This window comes from Pieris rapae, chromosome 16, assembly GCF_905147795.1.
Source record: "Pieris rapae chromosome 16, ilPieRapa1.1, whole genome shotgun sequence".
In the NCBI taxonomy this organism is placed as follows: domain Eukaryota; kingdom Metazoa; phylum Arthropoda; class Insecta; order Lepidoptera; family Pieridae; genus Pieris; species Pieris rapae.
Genome location: NC_059524.1, coordinates 778968 through 795415, shown reverse-complemented (window position 1 = coordinate 795415; position 16448 = coordinate 778968). Strand labels below are relative to the sequence as shown.

Genomic DNA, 16448 nt, shown 5'->3' with positions numbered 1-16448 from the left:
TTGAAAGCGATATATTTTTAGTATATTTGGTTTGAATTTTATGTTTACCATAATTATACCATTTTAGAAAATGTAGCTTGTAACATACTGTAATACTATATCGGTGAATTGCTCTATTGCTGAGGTGATACATTGTGATATACCAACATAGATCCTACTGTACTTTTAGAGTTTGGGTATGCACACATTTCTAAAGGGATATTGTTTAGAACAGGTACTAAATAGTAATATTATTTGGTTTTGAAATTTTACTACAAAGCACTACTACAAATAACGAATATTTGTAATTGTTGTTAATAAATTACAGCCATGCCAACCTATTTAACTGTAGAAAGTTTATTTGGTATTATCTTATGATAGGTAAACTTTGCTACCTATAACTCTTCAAGACACAAGATTAAAGATATTAACGATCAAACTTGTTTATATATAGTAAATACTTAACGTAATAAACAGGTGAGGTTATATCAAAAGCCTATGTCATGTATACCGGTTGGGATATTTATAAAGAACTAGAATAATGAAATATGATATAATATGATAATAGTGGGGTAAAGCAACTCATGGACACCCATTTTAGTGGGTGAGTTGCCGGCCTTTGAGGGAGGATACTGTTTCTATAAATAATTGGAGGGAGTCGATTCCACAGTTTGCTGGTTCGCAAAAGTGACTTTGTGAAGTGGACTGTGGAATCATCAAGAGGCGTTAATACTTTTATAGCAGCAGTAAGATAAAGTAGTTGTGTAGCGGACTATGGTAGACTTCTATCAAGCAGATGCTGCAATGTGATGATTTTTAGATGCAAAAGGCGTTAATGTTTTTGTAACACCAATAGCATTAAGTTTCTACAATTGCGTAAAATAAAACCAACGTAGTCAATAAATAAAACTCAATTTATAATCCCTTGAAAGAACAACAACAATAAAACGACACCTATGTTGCCAATCTAATAATTGTATTTATCAGCTACACTTTCTCTTTACACAATTGCCTATTAATTAACATTTCTTAGTTTTACACCGAATAATAAAATAACAAACTAATTTGTATCTTATTTAGTTACCATTAGACTCAAATTGCTCTAATTTAACGTGCTACGTCCAACACATCTGTGCTGCGTAGGGTCAACAATAATTATTCCAATAACCACGGACTCAATTTGTCCATTTGATATATCAATTTGCATGTTTTATGTGCTAAATACATTTAATACTTACTTAATAAAAACTTAATACAATAATCTGCATCGAGCCTAGGCGATTAAAACTTGGAGAGTCAAGTCATATCATTTATTCCAATTAGACCACCTAAAATAGCACTTTTGAACGTTAAATAAAATATAAAGATGATTCTAGTTGCCCCTTCCAAAACGTAGTTTCGTGCGGAGAAGAATGGGCAAGAAACTCCAAATCGGGTTTGAAATATTTGTATACATTAGTTAAATAATTATATGTGAAGACAATGTATTTTTATTACTATTCAAGTAGAGAATAAAACTACTATAAAGACTGGTACAAACTGATTGGTAACAAATTAACCGATCAAGTAAAAGTCTAGTTATCCTCAAAACTGTACACTGTAATTACTCATATTAGTGTATAATTTTGAGGACATAAACCTATGGTCCGCCCCAGATGTTTTCTTGCTTCCACATGAGCTATCGCCGGAATGGAGAGAATCTGCATCGCGGCTGTTCATTTGTGTAAATCATTTCTGTAAAAATGTAAAAGTGTACTCTGATGTGTGTTAAAAAACAGACACAAATACGAGTATTTACATTACCTGGGTTATTCAGATTTTTCATATAAAAATAGCAAACCGCATTGCAGATTGGGGCATTTCGTTAATATAACATTTTTATTGTAAACTATTTGGTGTTGTATATTTGATTAAATTACAGCAAAAGTATTAAATATTTGTTTAAAAATCAGTTAACAAATGTTTAATTTAATGTTTTCATATCTAAGCTCCTCTGGTATATACCAATTCAATACCAAAACTACTTGTCCTAACAAGTGGGCCTCAGATTTCTGTATCTTTCATTTCTAGGCACTTTTGGGGGCTAGTGGGCATGGCGGTTTCCTCTTGCTTTCCTTCATCCTCCTATTTTATGACACAGTCAAACAATTATTACTTTATCAGTCAGCTACATAATACATTAACATATTTTTCGGTATAAGGAAATCGTGCACGATAAATAAATAAATATAAATAAATAAATAACAGGTTAACACAGAAACTTAAGCTTTTTTCGTACCCTGGATCGCTTTAACAGCCTTGACCAGGATGCGATAACGCGATCCTGGTGTGACTTTAACTCATTCCACCACAATCAGCCATATAAAAATAGGCAATATTAATTATCATAGTGTCATAATAATAAGAACCGTTACGTTATTTACAATTGTTAAAACTTATGGTCTAATACTCTCCCATGCTATAAATGCATTAAAAACTTTAATCAGCTTAATTAAATAAATTGTGTTTCAACTTGGAACCGTTTTTTGTAGTACAAATATTTAAAGTATTATTTTATAACCTCAATCTGGGGTTCTTAAATAACAACAATCTGATTCATACAAGTCACGCAATTCCAGGAGTTATGAGTCAACTTTTGCAGTTTTTAGTTCCCGTGTTGAAAATCTAATTATGGCAAGAGTTTAATTACTTTACGTTATGAGTTGGGGCAACAGGCGTTTTAAAATTAGACCCAATTTTAAGTAAATTAAAGTTTAAGTGAGCAGTGTTGGCTTAGTGGCTCCAGCATGCGACTCTAATAGGTATGGTAATGTCGTAGACTACTAGATATAATAATAAAAAAGTATTGTATTGCTAAAGCGGCTATGAATACTGAGGTCGTCAGTTCGAATCACGGCAACGCATCAATGGATTCTTTATATGTGCACAATGATTTCTTACGGTGTCGGCAAATATCGTGAGGAAACTGACATAACACAGAAACGATTCAATAACAAGTGTACTCACCAGTGTAACCTCGACGTCGTTTCACAACTGAGTGTCTTTAAGGTTGTTTTTGCAAATTTCTTCATTTCTGAAGGTTGTAATAGTGGCGCCGTACAACTATCCCCCTCATCCCTGTCAGCCTGTGTGATGGAAAGACCCGTAAGGGCCTTTTTTCCGGGCTGTAGCATGCGTTTAAAGATCCAGGTATTCTTCTATTCTGACGTTAGTGTTCTTATAATACGATTTAGAGTCCTTCAGAGGAGCGTACCGATTCTTAATAGGCCGGCAACGCGAGCCCTCTAGCGTCGATTGTCCATGGGCGGCGGTGTCACTGAACATCCTGTTTTATAAAAAAAATGTAATAACAATATAGCTAACATAAAATTATTATTATTTATGGCCAAGATTTGTGGCAGCGCCACTGAATCACAAATTTACGGTACTATTCTTACTTATTTCTCCTAAATATATATATGTTGACAATATCTGATTCATACGTGAGATAAAACTTGTTATCCGGTTTCCTGAAATGTTATACTATTTCTAGCTTAAATTTCAGCATTTACTAAAGCGTCAACTTAAAAATAAATCGACACCCCGGGGCTGGAACGTGATCTATCTTTAATTCAAAAGATCTCACCACACCAGCTCTTTAAGCGCTACACGTTTACAATAGAAGCTAAACGACTTTAAAAGTATCAGCGCCAACGACGCTGCGCGGTGTATTGTTGCCTTTGAATAAAATGTAGTGATATTTTGCAGAATTTAATAACGTCTAAATTCTTTTGATAAACGGCAACATTTCGAAAAGTCTAAAGTCAGCAAAAATCCTTACATATTATAAAATGTATTCACGCGATACGTGTTGGCCTAGTGGCAGTAGCGGGCGACTTTCATCAATCTCGACAATTTGCCTGATGGGTACGTCAGAGAGCGACATCCTCCGCCGTTTTTTTTCCGTGATGATTGCCTGGTGGTGAAGGGTTATGTGGGACAAAAAAATATAATATTGGTATATATTCATATTCCTTTACTATATTCATAAGTGAGGACCCGTTATCTAGCCTTTGCTACGCTCTTGTTGCAGTAAGTGACGCATTTCACTATTTTACTGAGAAACCAGTTGCGAACTGAAGCTTCTTATTATTTCAGGTAAATGCTTGGAACCTTTATATCGATTTTTTGCTCCAGATCGCATCTGGAGTCTCCAAATGCAGTACCTCTATAATGAAATGCATCACTGTCTGACTTTGTAGGTGGCACGGACATGATGCATCTGATTAGAAGCTAAATCTGTGCAGGAATACAGCAAACGCCCCAGGTCCCGTTAAAATCTGCATTATTTTGGACTAAATCTTTTTCGTCATAAAATTTGTAGCCTTTAACATTAATTATAATATGTTGTTGTGGTAGCTTCTTTGTACAATTTGTCTCTCCGATATCGTCTTAACTTGTTTCCTGATGTGAGAAAGTGGTATCTTTACATATTCTGTTTTCTTCCCCAATTTCCACCATTGCTAAGCTCCATTAATCCAATGAAGTTTTTCCATATATAATTTGCTAAAACAGCTCGCATGAAATATATTTTAAAGTCTAGCAACGTTTCATGAATTACCACAAGCAATAGGAAATTCCCTGTTTTCGTATTTCCAGTACATGTTTAAATTACAACCGAATGGAATAATCAGTGTATATGTAGATCTTCGTTTCGTATGTAAATGCGCGGGAGATTTGAATATTTTGTCGCATTCGAGTACGATTTAAATCATCGATGAAATCCTAGTTTGTGGTAATCTATATGGCCATTTTCATCAACTAAAACCTATTCACATCCTGAAAGACAAAACCATATAAACTAGTGAATTAATGTTCGTGTACGTTACTATATATGTCGTAGAAAAGTAGTTAAATTCAGAGAGTTCATTGAATCTCTAGACAGTTAATTAAAGATCGATATTCAGTCAAGTCGCAGCATTTAATTTTAATAAAGCAGCATCGAAAATCTTAAACTATCTGTCTGGCCAATAGTCAGTGTGTTGATTAATAACGTAAAACAAGATGGCGGTAACGACAACAGCTGATTACTATTAAAAATAAAAATCATTTAATTCAGACCATTTAAGTCCATATATTGTTGGTAAAGTATGCCACATATGCTTTCTATTTGTAGCATTCAACAAGGTGTAGCATGCGGCACTGTCGCACGTTGTCGCCGCGGCGTAAACCAGGCTTTAGGCATGCCGGTTTTCTCACAGAAATTTCCTTCGCCGTTCGAGCAATGTAATACGCATAGATAGATAGGAAGTCTATTGATGAAGCCGGGGATCGAACCTACGACCTCAGGGACGTGAGTCCCACGCTGGTACTAAGCAAACACAGCTGTATATAAAAATTAATAGACGTTGTAACTTGTAAGTGTTGTAATTGTATTGAAATGTGCCTGCATGTCCGTTATTCTCATTGCTTTCCAGCGAATAGTGCCTTATAAAATAACTTTCTCTTTGTTCTATTGTCTTACTGTGAACCAATACCAGTTATATAATTCCAATAGTTTTTATAGCTACAGGAACTGTTTGATAGCGCTAATTGGTGATGCCATTGACTTGAACATACTTCAGCTTTTTATAATAAAAGCAAGTTATAATAAGCAATAGTTTAGTAACGCGTATTTCGTACGAAATAACAATAAACACACTAAAATTTGTTTAGTATTCGCGTAAACGAAAACCATACGTATATGTATAGAACCTACCTTATTATATGATTTAATTTACGAATGTATGACTCAGCCATATTATATGCAATAAGCAATGATACCTCAGAGAAAAACTCGATTATTCTAAAATTCATCGTACATTATTTGCTGTAACAGTATTATTATATGAATTTCATATTAACCTATTTATATGGTAATTTAAAAAAATATATTTTTTAAATTTTTAAGTCGATAGAAATCTGCTCTATGCATCATACTATGGTTACTCCGTTCGATACACAAAAGCAAATAAAATGCTTTTTAAGGATTTCAAAAGAATATACTTGAAAAAAAAGCGAATATACATATAATATTCTTAATAGCTTCACGCTTGGTCGAGAAGTGCAGTTTGGTCTGCGTCCAACGCTCGCTTAATAGCATCGTTATATTGATGATGGCTTGTACGACAAGCAGTGTATGGTTATGTTTGTACTTATTTTTATAAGATGCGATTATCCTTATTAGCCAACAAATGTACTGAATAAATAAATAGTAGATAGTATCTTTATATATATATTTTTTAAAGAACAGCCTAACAGGCAGGAACTAATGCTAGAAGGCTCGCGGGCCCTTTTCTCGGAAGGAGTGAATATTATATGATACATAAACTAGACTTAGCAGGAGCTATTACAAATGCCCATCACTAACATTTCTGTATTCAGATATACACTAATAAATACTTTAAATACTTAAGTATGCTAAATTAATGAATTAATTTATATCTTTAAAATAATATCTCTTGTGAGATGTGGCTTGCAGTTTGGTTCATATTAATTGTTTGCTTTTTTATAATTGTACAATATCTGTTGTTATAGATTAAATTTCCTTCGTTGTCTTACCAAATCAATAGAAACCAGACTTAGGGATGTCTGTCAAGAACAATGTAACTCAATACAATTATGTAAACTTGACTTTCGACTAGGAGGACCCAACCGTCTGAAGATAAAGTCTCCCAATCTCAACTCTATACCCAACAATTGTGGCTAAAGCTCGAGACTAAACTAGATATTATTATTTGTTACTAAAAATGTCAAGTGGAACATGGTGTAATGGTTGCAGCTCCGTACAAACGTTGTGTAAAAGAAAACACTTGGCGATTAAAGAGTGGCGGAGAGTTTATTACCAGTTCTTCTCTTCCGTTCTACGCCCTTGATTTGAGAACTGGCAATAATAGTAAAACTAGAAGCATTCAATGTTATTTCTTTTTTGACGTTCATAAGTGTTCATTATGTTACCTATATGAATAAATGATTTTTGATTTGATTTGATTGTTTTAAATAGAATAGAGGACAAACGCGCATAAGTCTCATGCAATGTTAAGTGATAACGCCGCCCATGTACACTAAATGCGAAGGGGTTTGCGAGTGCGTTGCCGGCCTTTTAGGAATTCCCTCACTCATGAAACGTGTTACATGAATAAATGATTTTTGATTTTATTTGAATTAATGACAAGTACTTGCCAATAAATGGTAAGAGTAGGTCGACCTAGGTATTCCTGGATGGAGAGTGGAGGAGGGCTTGTGAAAAACAGCAATTGACGAGAGGTAACACAGCACAGAGAGTAATTTATCATTTCGGAAACCAAGATACTTGAGTTGTTGAGCGAGCGAAAGTGCCAGTTAAAATTATAAATAATCAGAGGGTAAAGTTCATAAATAAGCTTTATATATAAACAATTTGTAAATGAGAATTCTGCTGCTAAAATAATACTCGTTTACGTACTAATGTGTTTATTCATGCAATACGTAGAAAGACAACGAAGTGTTCAGGTATTCCTCATTTCTTACGAATATACAAATTATTCATGGAGCTTAAATGAAATTTCAGAAACACAAGTTTCATTTAACGCTATGAAATACCAACATTCATTTTGAACCATTAAAACTTGTTAATAGTTTACGAATAAACCTATATTATGGTTGTAGGTTCGGTCTGTCAACTAAATACACCTTTTTAAAAATGTATAGAGAAAATATTAATGAAACAAAGTTGCAGATCGTAATGTTTTGCACTGCTGTCGGCTCTTGGCTGTTAGCGTAAGGTTAGGTCGCAACTTAGCACTAAGTAGTACTACTGACTCCTTGCGAAACTATAGATCACTTCTTTGTCGACAGTCTCTCTGCACCAATCACATTCAAGCTCCCCCAGACGAGCTTTCTTTTATACGAAAAGAGAAAGAAATTGCAATTCCCGTCAATCTCATTTGACGCATTAAAGATTTAATGAAAACTGTCAATAGCTTCTATTACAACATAAAACATGAGATTAACCATCATTATTTTAAACATATAAAATAATAGTATATAAACAATAAATAAATACACAGAAAACTCAGAGTATTTACACATTTATCTCGCCAGAAAGCGTAATTTTTCATTCTTTTTACACATTTTACTGTCGTGTAGTGTGTTTTTTTAAACTGAATTAAAGAGCATTGACATGTAGTACATTTTTGCTCACTATTTAATATATTGAGAGTTTCATATTTTAATAGTGCCTTCAAGACTTCTAAACAATGTAATTGCTTGTTATGTACAGTAAAGAAATTGCATATAACTGAGACCATATTGGGAGCGATTCCTGGTTACATAGATTTTATTATCTCTATTGAGTATTGAAGAACCGGTTGAAAGGTCTCACAGGGCGCATACGACCAATTGGAGTGCCCTAGAAATATACAGATAGGTCAACTCATATATGGGAGACCGAAAATGGTAATTGCGTCAACAATTCCTTTGTCCGTCAAAGCTTGCCCTAAGCTTACTTTGAATAAAGCCTTAGGGTATTTAGGGAGGCTTGAAGAAGATAAAATAATTTGTAAGGTATAGGAATATAAAATAGAGAAAACTATTCTTAATACTACAAACTGTGCTATTACCAACCAAACAATTACGTTTTAATGTTTTGGTTTTAAACTGGGTGGCATTTAAAAATGTAATAGACTTGTTCTGGTGAGAATGATAAAATAATACAGCTACGGTGCAGTAGACGATCATGCGTAGACAACAAACAAATTCAAACGTTTCGTCTTTTTTACATTACGTGTATTTATTTATTACGGTTACCATGGTAACAAACACATTTTTAATAAAAAAAAAATTATAGAACAGGAGGCTCACCTGATCTTAAGTGATACCGCCGCCTATGGACACTCTCAATGCCAGAGGGCTCGCGAGTGCGTTGCCGGCCTTTTAAGAATTGGTACGCTCTTTTCTAGTAGTAGAATTGGTTCGACTAATAAGTACTATATAGTCTGTACTACGCAATCGTATATGATGATTGATTGATTCATGTATCGGGCCGTTAACAACATTCACGTGTTACATTGTGCATAATCCATCGGTTGGCGAGTGAACTCTAATTAAAAGCCTTTAGATTGTTAGAGAGCACTCCATCAAAGGAATTAATAATACGTTTTGCGTCTTCACTTTAAGCGAATATTTTATTTTAAGTTAAAATATATTTTATTTATAAAACCTTGCCAACGCTCAACACAATACATTGGTACATTTATAGGCAAGCATAAAAAAACAAGTTGGTAATAAAAATCTAAAGGAAAATAGAACGAGCTGTAAAGTATTTCCTAACCAACTCGACTTCTTCATGAAAAGAGCGTACTAATTTCCAAAGGGCTGGCAACACAGTCCTGAGCCCTCTGGCATTGAAAGTGTCCATGGGCGGCGGTATAAAAAAATATCCAGACCTAGCTCAGAAAGAAGAATCAGATTTAGTGAGCATTCTGATGAACATCAGAATGCTGACTAAATCTGATTCTTAACAAATGTATCAATTAATTTTCTACAATTCTTCCGTCACAACATCTCAAATTTCAGATTCATTAATATTAGCGAAATAGCTATCTCTATCGTCGTCCGAAATTTGGATTTTATTTTAAAATAAGGCAATGCACAGGCGCCGATCGCAGAGCAACTGAATAGCGATCCAACGCACTACTGACAAATTGACTTAGACACAATGACAAATTGCAACCTGCATGATATTGCGTAGTGATGTCATCCTAATAAAAGAAATCATCGACATCGTGTTTTGTGTTATGTAATTATCTCTGATATACTATAGCGTAGTGTATCCCTTTGCCAAGATTATTTTTGAGTGCTCAACGACTGGAATGAAATCCGTTAAGCAGTATGGATGCTTCATTGTTTTATCGATTTACTAGAAACAACATATAGCATTTTGTTTGTAGTAAATCTAATAGTTTGCAATTTATTATATATAATTATATTCAAAAGTTGGAAATCCCAAAGTAATAATTGATAAAAATGCCATAACTATCACGATATAACGAATTGATTTATTTCATTAAAATTAAATGAATTATTTACAGTTTTAACTAGTTTGTCTTTTTATATATCATAGTCAGTCATTATATAGATATGGAAATGAAAATTAACCGAAAAAGCCAAATTGCACAAGGTTATTTTGGTCGACAATTTAAACTTAAGTTTTTCTAGCATAATTTCGTTAAGTATAAGTTGACCTTTTTTTTAAAAGCTACGTTCTTTACAGGTCGTTCGGAACCAGGTGTAATACCTTCGATTGTTGGATTTACTAAAGACTCTGTGGCCCATGAATCCGATCGGCTGGCTCCGGGGGATAGAATCTGCAGCGTCAATGGCATCTCCACGGCTAGGCTTACCAATGAGGAAGTTCTACGATTGTTGGACAATGTTGAAGAGAGGGCATCTTTGGAAGTTGAATACTATATGCCTAACTATGGTAAGATATTTAAAATACGAATTCTTTTAGCATCGCAGATATTTTATTTAATTGCAGTCATGTCAAAAAAGTAAAAAAAAATGTAACAAAATATTACATGTTATTATTTTATATCTAATAAGGCAATATTACTTTAATGATTTAATTTAATGATCTTTTTGACATTTTATTTAATGCCACATGTTTCACCAGCATAACTAGTGCGGTTTGAGAATTAACGACTTTGGCGTTGGTTCTCAAACGGCACCTTCATCCTTATTTTAACTTGTTTTTATATTTATTTTTGTGTAACACTCTTGGATTTTATATATTTCTGTCTATGTGTATTTATTTTTAGTAGATAAGCTGCTGAACTAATTTGATAGACGATAATTCTTCCATGGATATCTTTTGAGATGTGGATGGTTATTTTTAGTTTCCAAAAAGTTAGTGAGTCAGAAATATGTAACTAAAGAATCCCCCGAATTGTAGCACCTTTACCTTTAAAATACTAAACAATTATTGCAAATACCAACTTCACGGCAATAGATGGCGTTATTATCACAAAAAACTTTATTCATGACAAAATATCTCTAGTCTATTTCCACACACCTCTGCGTTCTGTCCTAATTATTCCGTGGTACATAGTACTTGTTTGAAACAATTGTTTTATGAAAAGGTAGTCTTCGTGTTACATCTAATCAAGCAAAACTTGTATAAGACCTTAGAAATATCTGAAACAGTGTGGTAATACTTGTTAGATTAGAAAAACTTCTATTACAAAACATACACGGAACAAAATATATACGGAAGTGAAAAAGTAATTTTAAAAGTTAAAAATGTCACGAGCGCACATAGGTAACCGAACACAAGAAAAGTCAACAAAGCTAATGTTAAAAACTCTACCACAACAAACTTTCATGTTAATTATTAAGTAACTGCGCGTTGGTTTTTTGTTTCCTATTTAATTGTATCAAATACATTCTATTGTCTTTTATTAACATAACTTTTACACATTTATAGAAAACACTTTTTTAACGGATTAAGGACTATTTTATTTTTAGTTTATTGTTCTATTTAGATATTTTATGTAAATACATTTATATGATTTATATGGGTTCATATAACATTTTATGTACCTATTGGGTTTTATTTGTTTTTGTCTAATAGAAGTAATTACTAATTAATATTTAAACTTTACCAGTGTAAATCTAATCTACATAGGGTGTATTGCTTTATTTATATATAGATATTTAATCACTTATTTGTATGTATTAACCGGGCATAACTTTATTCTCCTTTTATAACCGATGGTAACTTTTTATAAATTGTGACACCCTTAAACTCCAGGTTTCTTTTTCCATAGTTTAGGAGGGCGCGTCACCAAGTAACTAGCGCGTCTAAGTTAATCTTTCGTGTATGTTGTTTAAACTTGAGAATACTCTTTCTAGCATCGCAAAATTCCCTCTACATCACAACGAAGCTAGCAGAAGTTCCAGTTGAGAAACTTGGAGGGTCTCTCGGAGTGACAATACGCGGAGGCCTTCCGGAAAACGCGGCCCCAACTGCTGATCTGGTGTTGAACAGCAGATCTCTGGATGCGCAACCATTGGTCATTACCCATGTCAGACCTGGTGGGGCAGCGTATAGTACATCAAGGATAAAACCTGGTGATCGGCTGTTGAAAGTCGATCATGTGAGTATAATACTTCTTTTGGTTCCTCTTCATTACTGGCCGTCTCGTAAACCCTGTCTTGTCCTGTGCAGCAACGCTTCTGCAGTTTCAATACCCGTCCACTTTCTAACGTTCCTAACCCATGATTTTTTTCTATCCACTAACATGCTGCTTACCCTGAACAAATATTGCTTAGTTAGGAGAGAATTGATTCTGGACTCGATTCCTACAAAAGAATATTTTATTATTGTTCATACTTTTCAGTATTTGGTACACGCTATTACGAACGCTTAAACAAAATTTAACAACGATGATTTTATCTTTATATGGAGAAAGACTGACTTATTATCTTTATTCCAGATATCCCTAACAAACAAAACACTATCAGAGGTCCATCAAATACTACAGAATTGCCCGCAAGTGACGAGCCTAACTATCGAGTATGATGTATCTATCATGGAATCCGTTAAGTTGGCGAGTGGGCCCTTACTTATCGAGATTGAAAGGCCGTGTAACGAGGACTTGGGGCTTTTCTTGAGTAATCAGCGGTATTCTGACGATGTGTATAGTTCTGGATCTGACACGTACCAAAGGGTTGGGACGTGCAACGCGATTTACATTGATAGTATATTACCTGCGAGTATTAGTGACAGGTAAGGTTTTTTTGTAATAGAAATCATAAGTGAGCTTTATGGTGGTTTAACCGTGGTAATTTAGTCCTAAGCTTACATAAATATAGAACAAAACAGAATTATACTAAAGATATAATGGTGTACGTAATATATGCACAAAGGTTCAAATATAAAATAAACATTATTAAATGCATTCAACTAAGTAATACGTAATTCGGTTGGTGTTGATGTGAGGAACGTGAAAAAAAACACGAGAAGTTAATTCTGGTAGGCAGGAACATGGAAGGGCATTTTGTATAGAATTGATCTGCAATTAATTTTACATGAGAGAATAAGTAGCATTATATCGTAATTGGTTCTAATGTAATCATGGTAATAAAATAACATCATAACACATAAAACTATTTTTTAAAGTTAATATGTAATAATAATTAGCATGGAAGTTTGTAGTAAACCTTTTAACATTACCTTTTGACTTTTTCTTGTGTTCGTGGTTACCTAACTCGGACTTACTTTGGCCCCTAAGTCGGACGTGGTCATCAAAGCCGATTACGACATTCCACCCGTATCACGAGGTCCGAGTTTTTTACAGCAGTTTTGGGCCACCCACTTCAACTATGTGGACCAGCTTCAACTTAAAATTTCTCTTGCGAATCCTCTGGTAAAGTGAGTGTCTATAGATGGCGGTATCACTTAACATCAAGCCTCATGCCCGGTTGCCTCCTGTTTAATAAAAAATAAATTAAATAATCGATTGTACGTTATTATAGTAGCGTGGTATTAAAGTTTGTTTTAATTAAAATAATATGTAAATCTAATATTAAGTGGTGTGTAGTTTATTTACGAAATTTGATTTCCTACAGTCTAATTAAATTATACCGACTTAACAACATGGTATACCCAGGAATAGAATGTATATTCTATACATATAAGTTACATTAATAATAAATTTCTGGATTTTATTGTTCATGTCGCCAAAGTAAAAAAAGATTGTATAAAATAGAAACAAGCATTACTACTTTTACACTATTTCAGATGTGGTGCTCTCCATCCTGGCGACCAGCTGTTGGCATTTGACGACCACGTCATTGATGGCAACACCTACACAGCTGAAGAAGTGATGTGTTACTTAGAGAACTGCGAACCTGGTTTTACGAGACTTCATATAGCACCGCGACATATTCTGGCACATGGTGGAAGGTTTCCTAGAGGTATGTTAACATTTGGCGATTAAAAAGAGTGGCGGAGAGCCAGTTCTTCTCTTCCGATCTACGCCCTTGATTTGAGAACTGGCAGTAAATGTAAAATTACATTCATTTAATATTTCTTTTTTTTTGACGTTAAGTGTACATTATGTTACCTATATGAATAAATGAATTTTGACTTTGACTTTGATTTTATTTGTACAACACTCACACGTTCTGAAGAACTGGCGGACTTTGAGTTTCTTGACATTATTTTACGTTTACACAACTTTACACACTTCATTTATTCACAAATTTCTAATTAAAAACATACAACGCGTTTATTTTGAAAGGCTTTGAATTCTATAGGATGTTTTCCTTGATCGTAGACAGAAAAATGAATTGTGCACAGCCGAGTTCAAACGCAAGACCGTATAAAGCATATCGCTTGCTCCGGGAAACAAAGTCGAGTAGCTACTAACTAGAGTAGTACGACTGTTTTAGTTTTTTTTCCATTCTGACTTCCTTACTATAAACTGTATTTCAAAATTTTGCAAAGCATAAAAAACACGGAGATGCCTTTATTCTACGGAAATTATTTTGTGAACAATGTTAGTAAAACACGTTCACATAATTTTACTTTCGTGAAATAAATCGCAACAACTATACAGATTAACTAACTATTTACACTAAATAGATAATAATGTTTAAATCGTAGAAAAGGAAATAATAGCTTACACTTGATATATAAATACTATATATTTATATTTTTATATATATATGTACTAGCAGTATGTTACATAGTAGTAAACTTTTCAAACGGTATAAGAACTTATGTGAAAGGTAGATAGATTATGTGAAACGAAGTTCTTTTATCACAGCGCCATCTGTAAGAATTGTATCAATTAATAAACAAATATTTGCAAAAAAATAATATTGCGGGTATAAATTGAGATGTATCCTATCTTTTAAGTTTGATCACAAACTGCACACGGTGTGCAAATTTGATTGATATCGGTTGTGTATGAACTTAAAAGTCCATAGCGACATAGCATAGGACAAACAACGTGACACGTAATTTATATATGTGTTTATACAAAGATTAATGTACCTAAAAAAATACTAGATTTAGCTTTTACGACTTTGTGCCCCGGGGCAAGCGACATTATGGTTGAGCGTATAGCCACTTTTATAAAAATAAATTTATAAAGCAAGTTTTAAAATATTTTTAACGATAAGCAATATTATTATTTTATTACGTTGACTCGTGGATGTGACGTTTTCGTTAGAATAGAAAATGTTTTGTTTCAGAAAATTCAATATCCGGTACGCTGAATCCTAAGAAACAAAGGCAAAGATATAGACAAAGTTCCATGCCTAAACTGGGTGGTCAAGATGACTTTGGTGAGTACATACTAAGTGACTATTTTTTTTATAGAACAGGGGGCAAACGAATAGGAGGCTCATCTGATGTTAAGTGATACCGCCGCCCATGGACACTCTCAATGCCAGAGGGCTCGCGAGTACGTTGCCGGCCTTTTAAGAATTGGTACGCTCTTTTCTTAAAGGACCCTAAGTCGAATTGGTTCAAAAATACTTCTAATTAATAATTCATTTATTATTTAAATGAATCAATTAATTTTACATACATTATTGCTTTCTTTGGTATTATATACATGATTGTATTAAAATTATTGTTGATTGTTGTCCAGTCTTAAATATATCGAATTGGTACAATTACCTAAAAAAATATTTCAGCAACAAAGTTTTTATTATTCCAATCCTTTATGATATACAACATGTTTTTTGGCGCTTATATAAATAGTTTAGTTGGATTTCCAACATGGGAACAGGCCATGTGAAAAGATGTCTTTTGTTTTTTATTTATTTTTATATTGTCCGTGTGGTTTTCAAGATGAATGAAAAACAATTAGCGACCCTAATTATTTTCAAGTATTTTAACAATATAATGTCTATGTCTATGAAAAAACAAAACCCGTTTAAGTTTATTTTCTTGTAAATTTCCATTTAATATCTGCATATCACTATAAATCACAATAAAAATACGCTTAAATAAAGAACAGGAAAACCAGGAATAATTTAGAAAATTTATTGCCAAGAATAACAATTTCACCAACGTTTTGTAGCAAAAAGCGTTCAAACAATTTTTTGTGAAGCAACTTTGAGATTTCACGCCCCCAATATTTGTTTAGGCCTGTAATCGTACTATAGGGTTGTTTATTGTGAAGTCCAAACCTCCAACAAAAACTTGCTAATGTTTGGGAATACTTTGTACATGTTTTACGACACCTTTGTAATGGTGATTGAGTCGTGCAAGTCAATGTTGGTGTTGGGTTTTTTAGGTGGGATTTTTTACTTTTACTTCGATTTCTATATCGACACAATATCTTCGGGTGTGTATTGATTATGGAAACGAACATTGTGACACGAAAATTTTATAATATTCCATATAAATAGAATTCATTTTATTTCATTTTGTTTAGTTTCGTTTAGAAATT

At 33.5% G+C, this 16448-nt stretch overlaps 1 protein-coding gene across 2 annotated transcripts in view; it reads left to right on the top strand.

The window, feature by feature from the left end:
* LOC110991764 (glutamate receptor-interacting protein 2) overlaps positions 1-16448 on the top strand; it is a 169016-nt gene that overhangs the window by 136097 nt on the left and 16471 nt on the right. For both annotated transcript variants that reach the window (XM_045631613.1, XM_022257251.2), the window contains 5 exons: positions 10250-10459; positions 11890-12134; positions 12474-12766; positions 13781-13956; positions 15241-15333. In XM_045631613.1, coding sequence (XP_045487569.1) covers positions 10250-10459; positions 11890-12134; positions 12474-12766; positions 13781-13956; positions 15241-15333 — 1017 coding nt within the window. The remainder of the gene's footprint in view (positions 1-10249; positions 10460-11889; positions 12135-12473; positions 12767-13780; positions 13957-15240; positions 15334-16448) is intronic.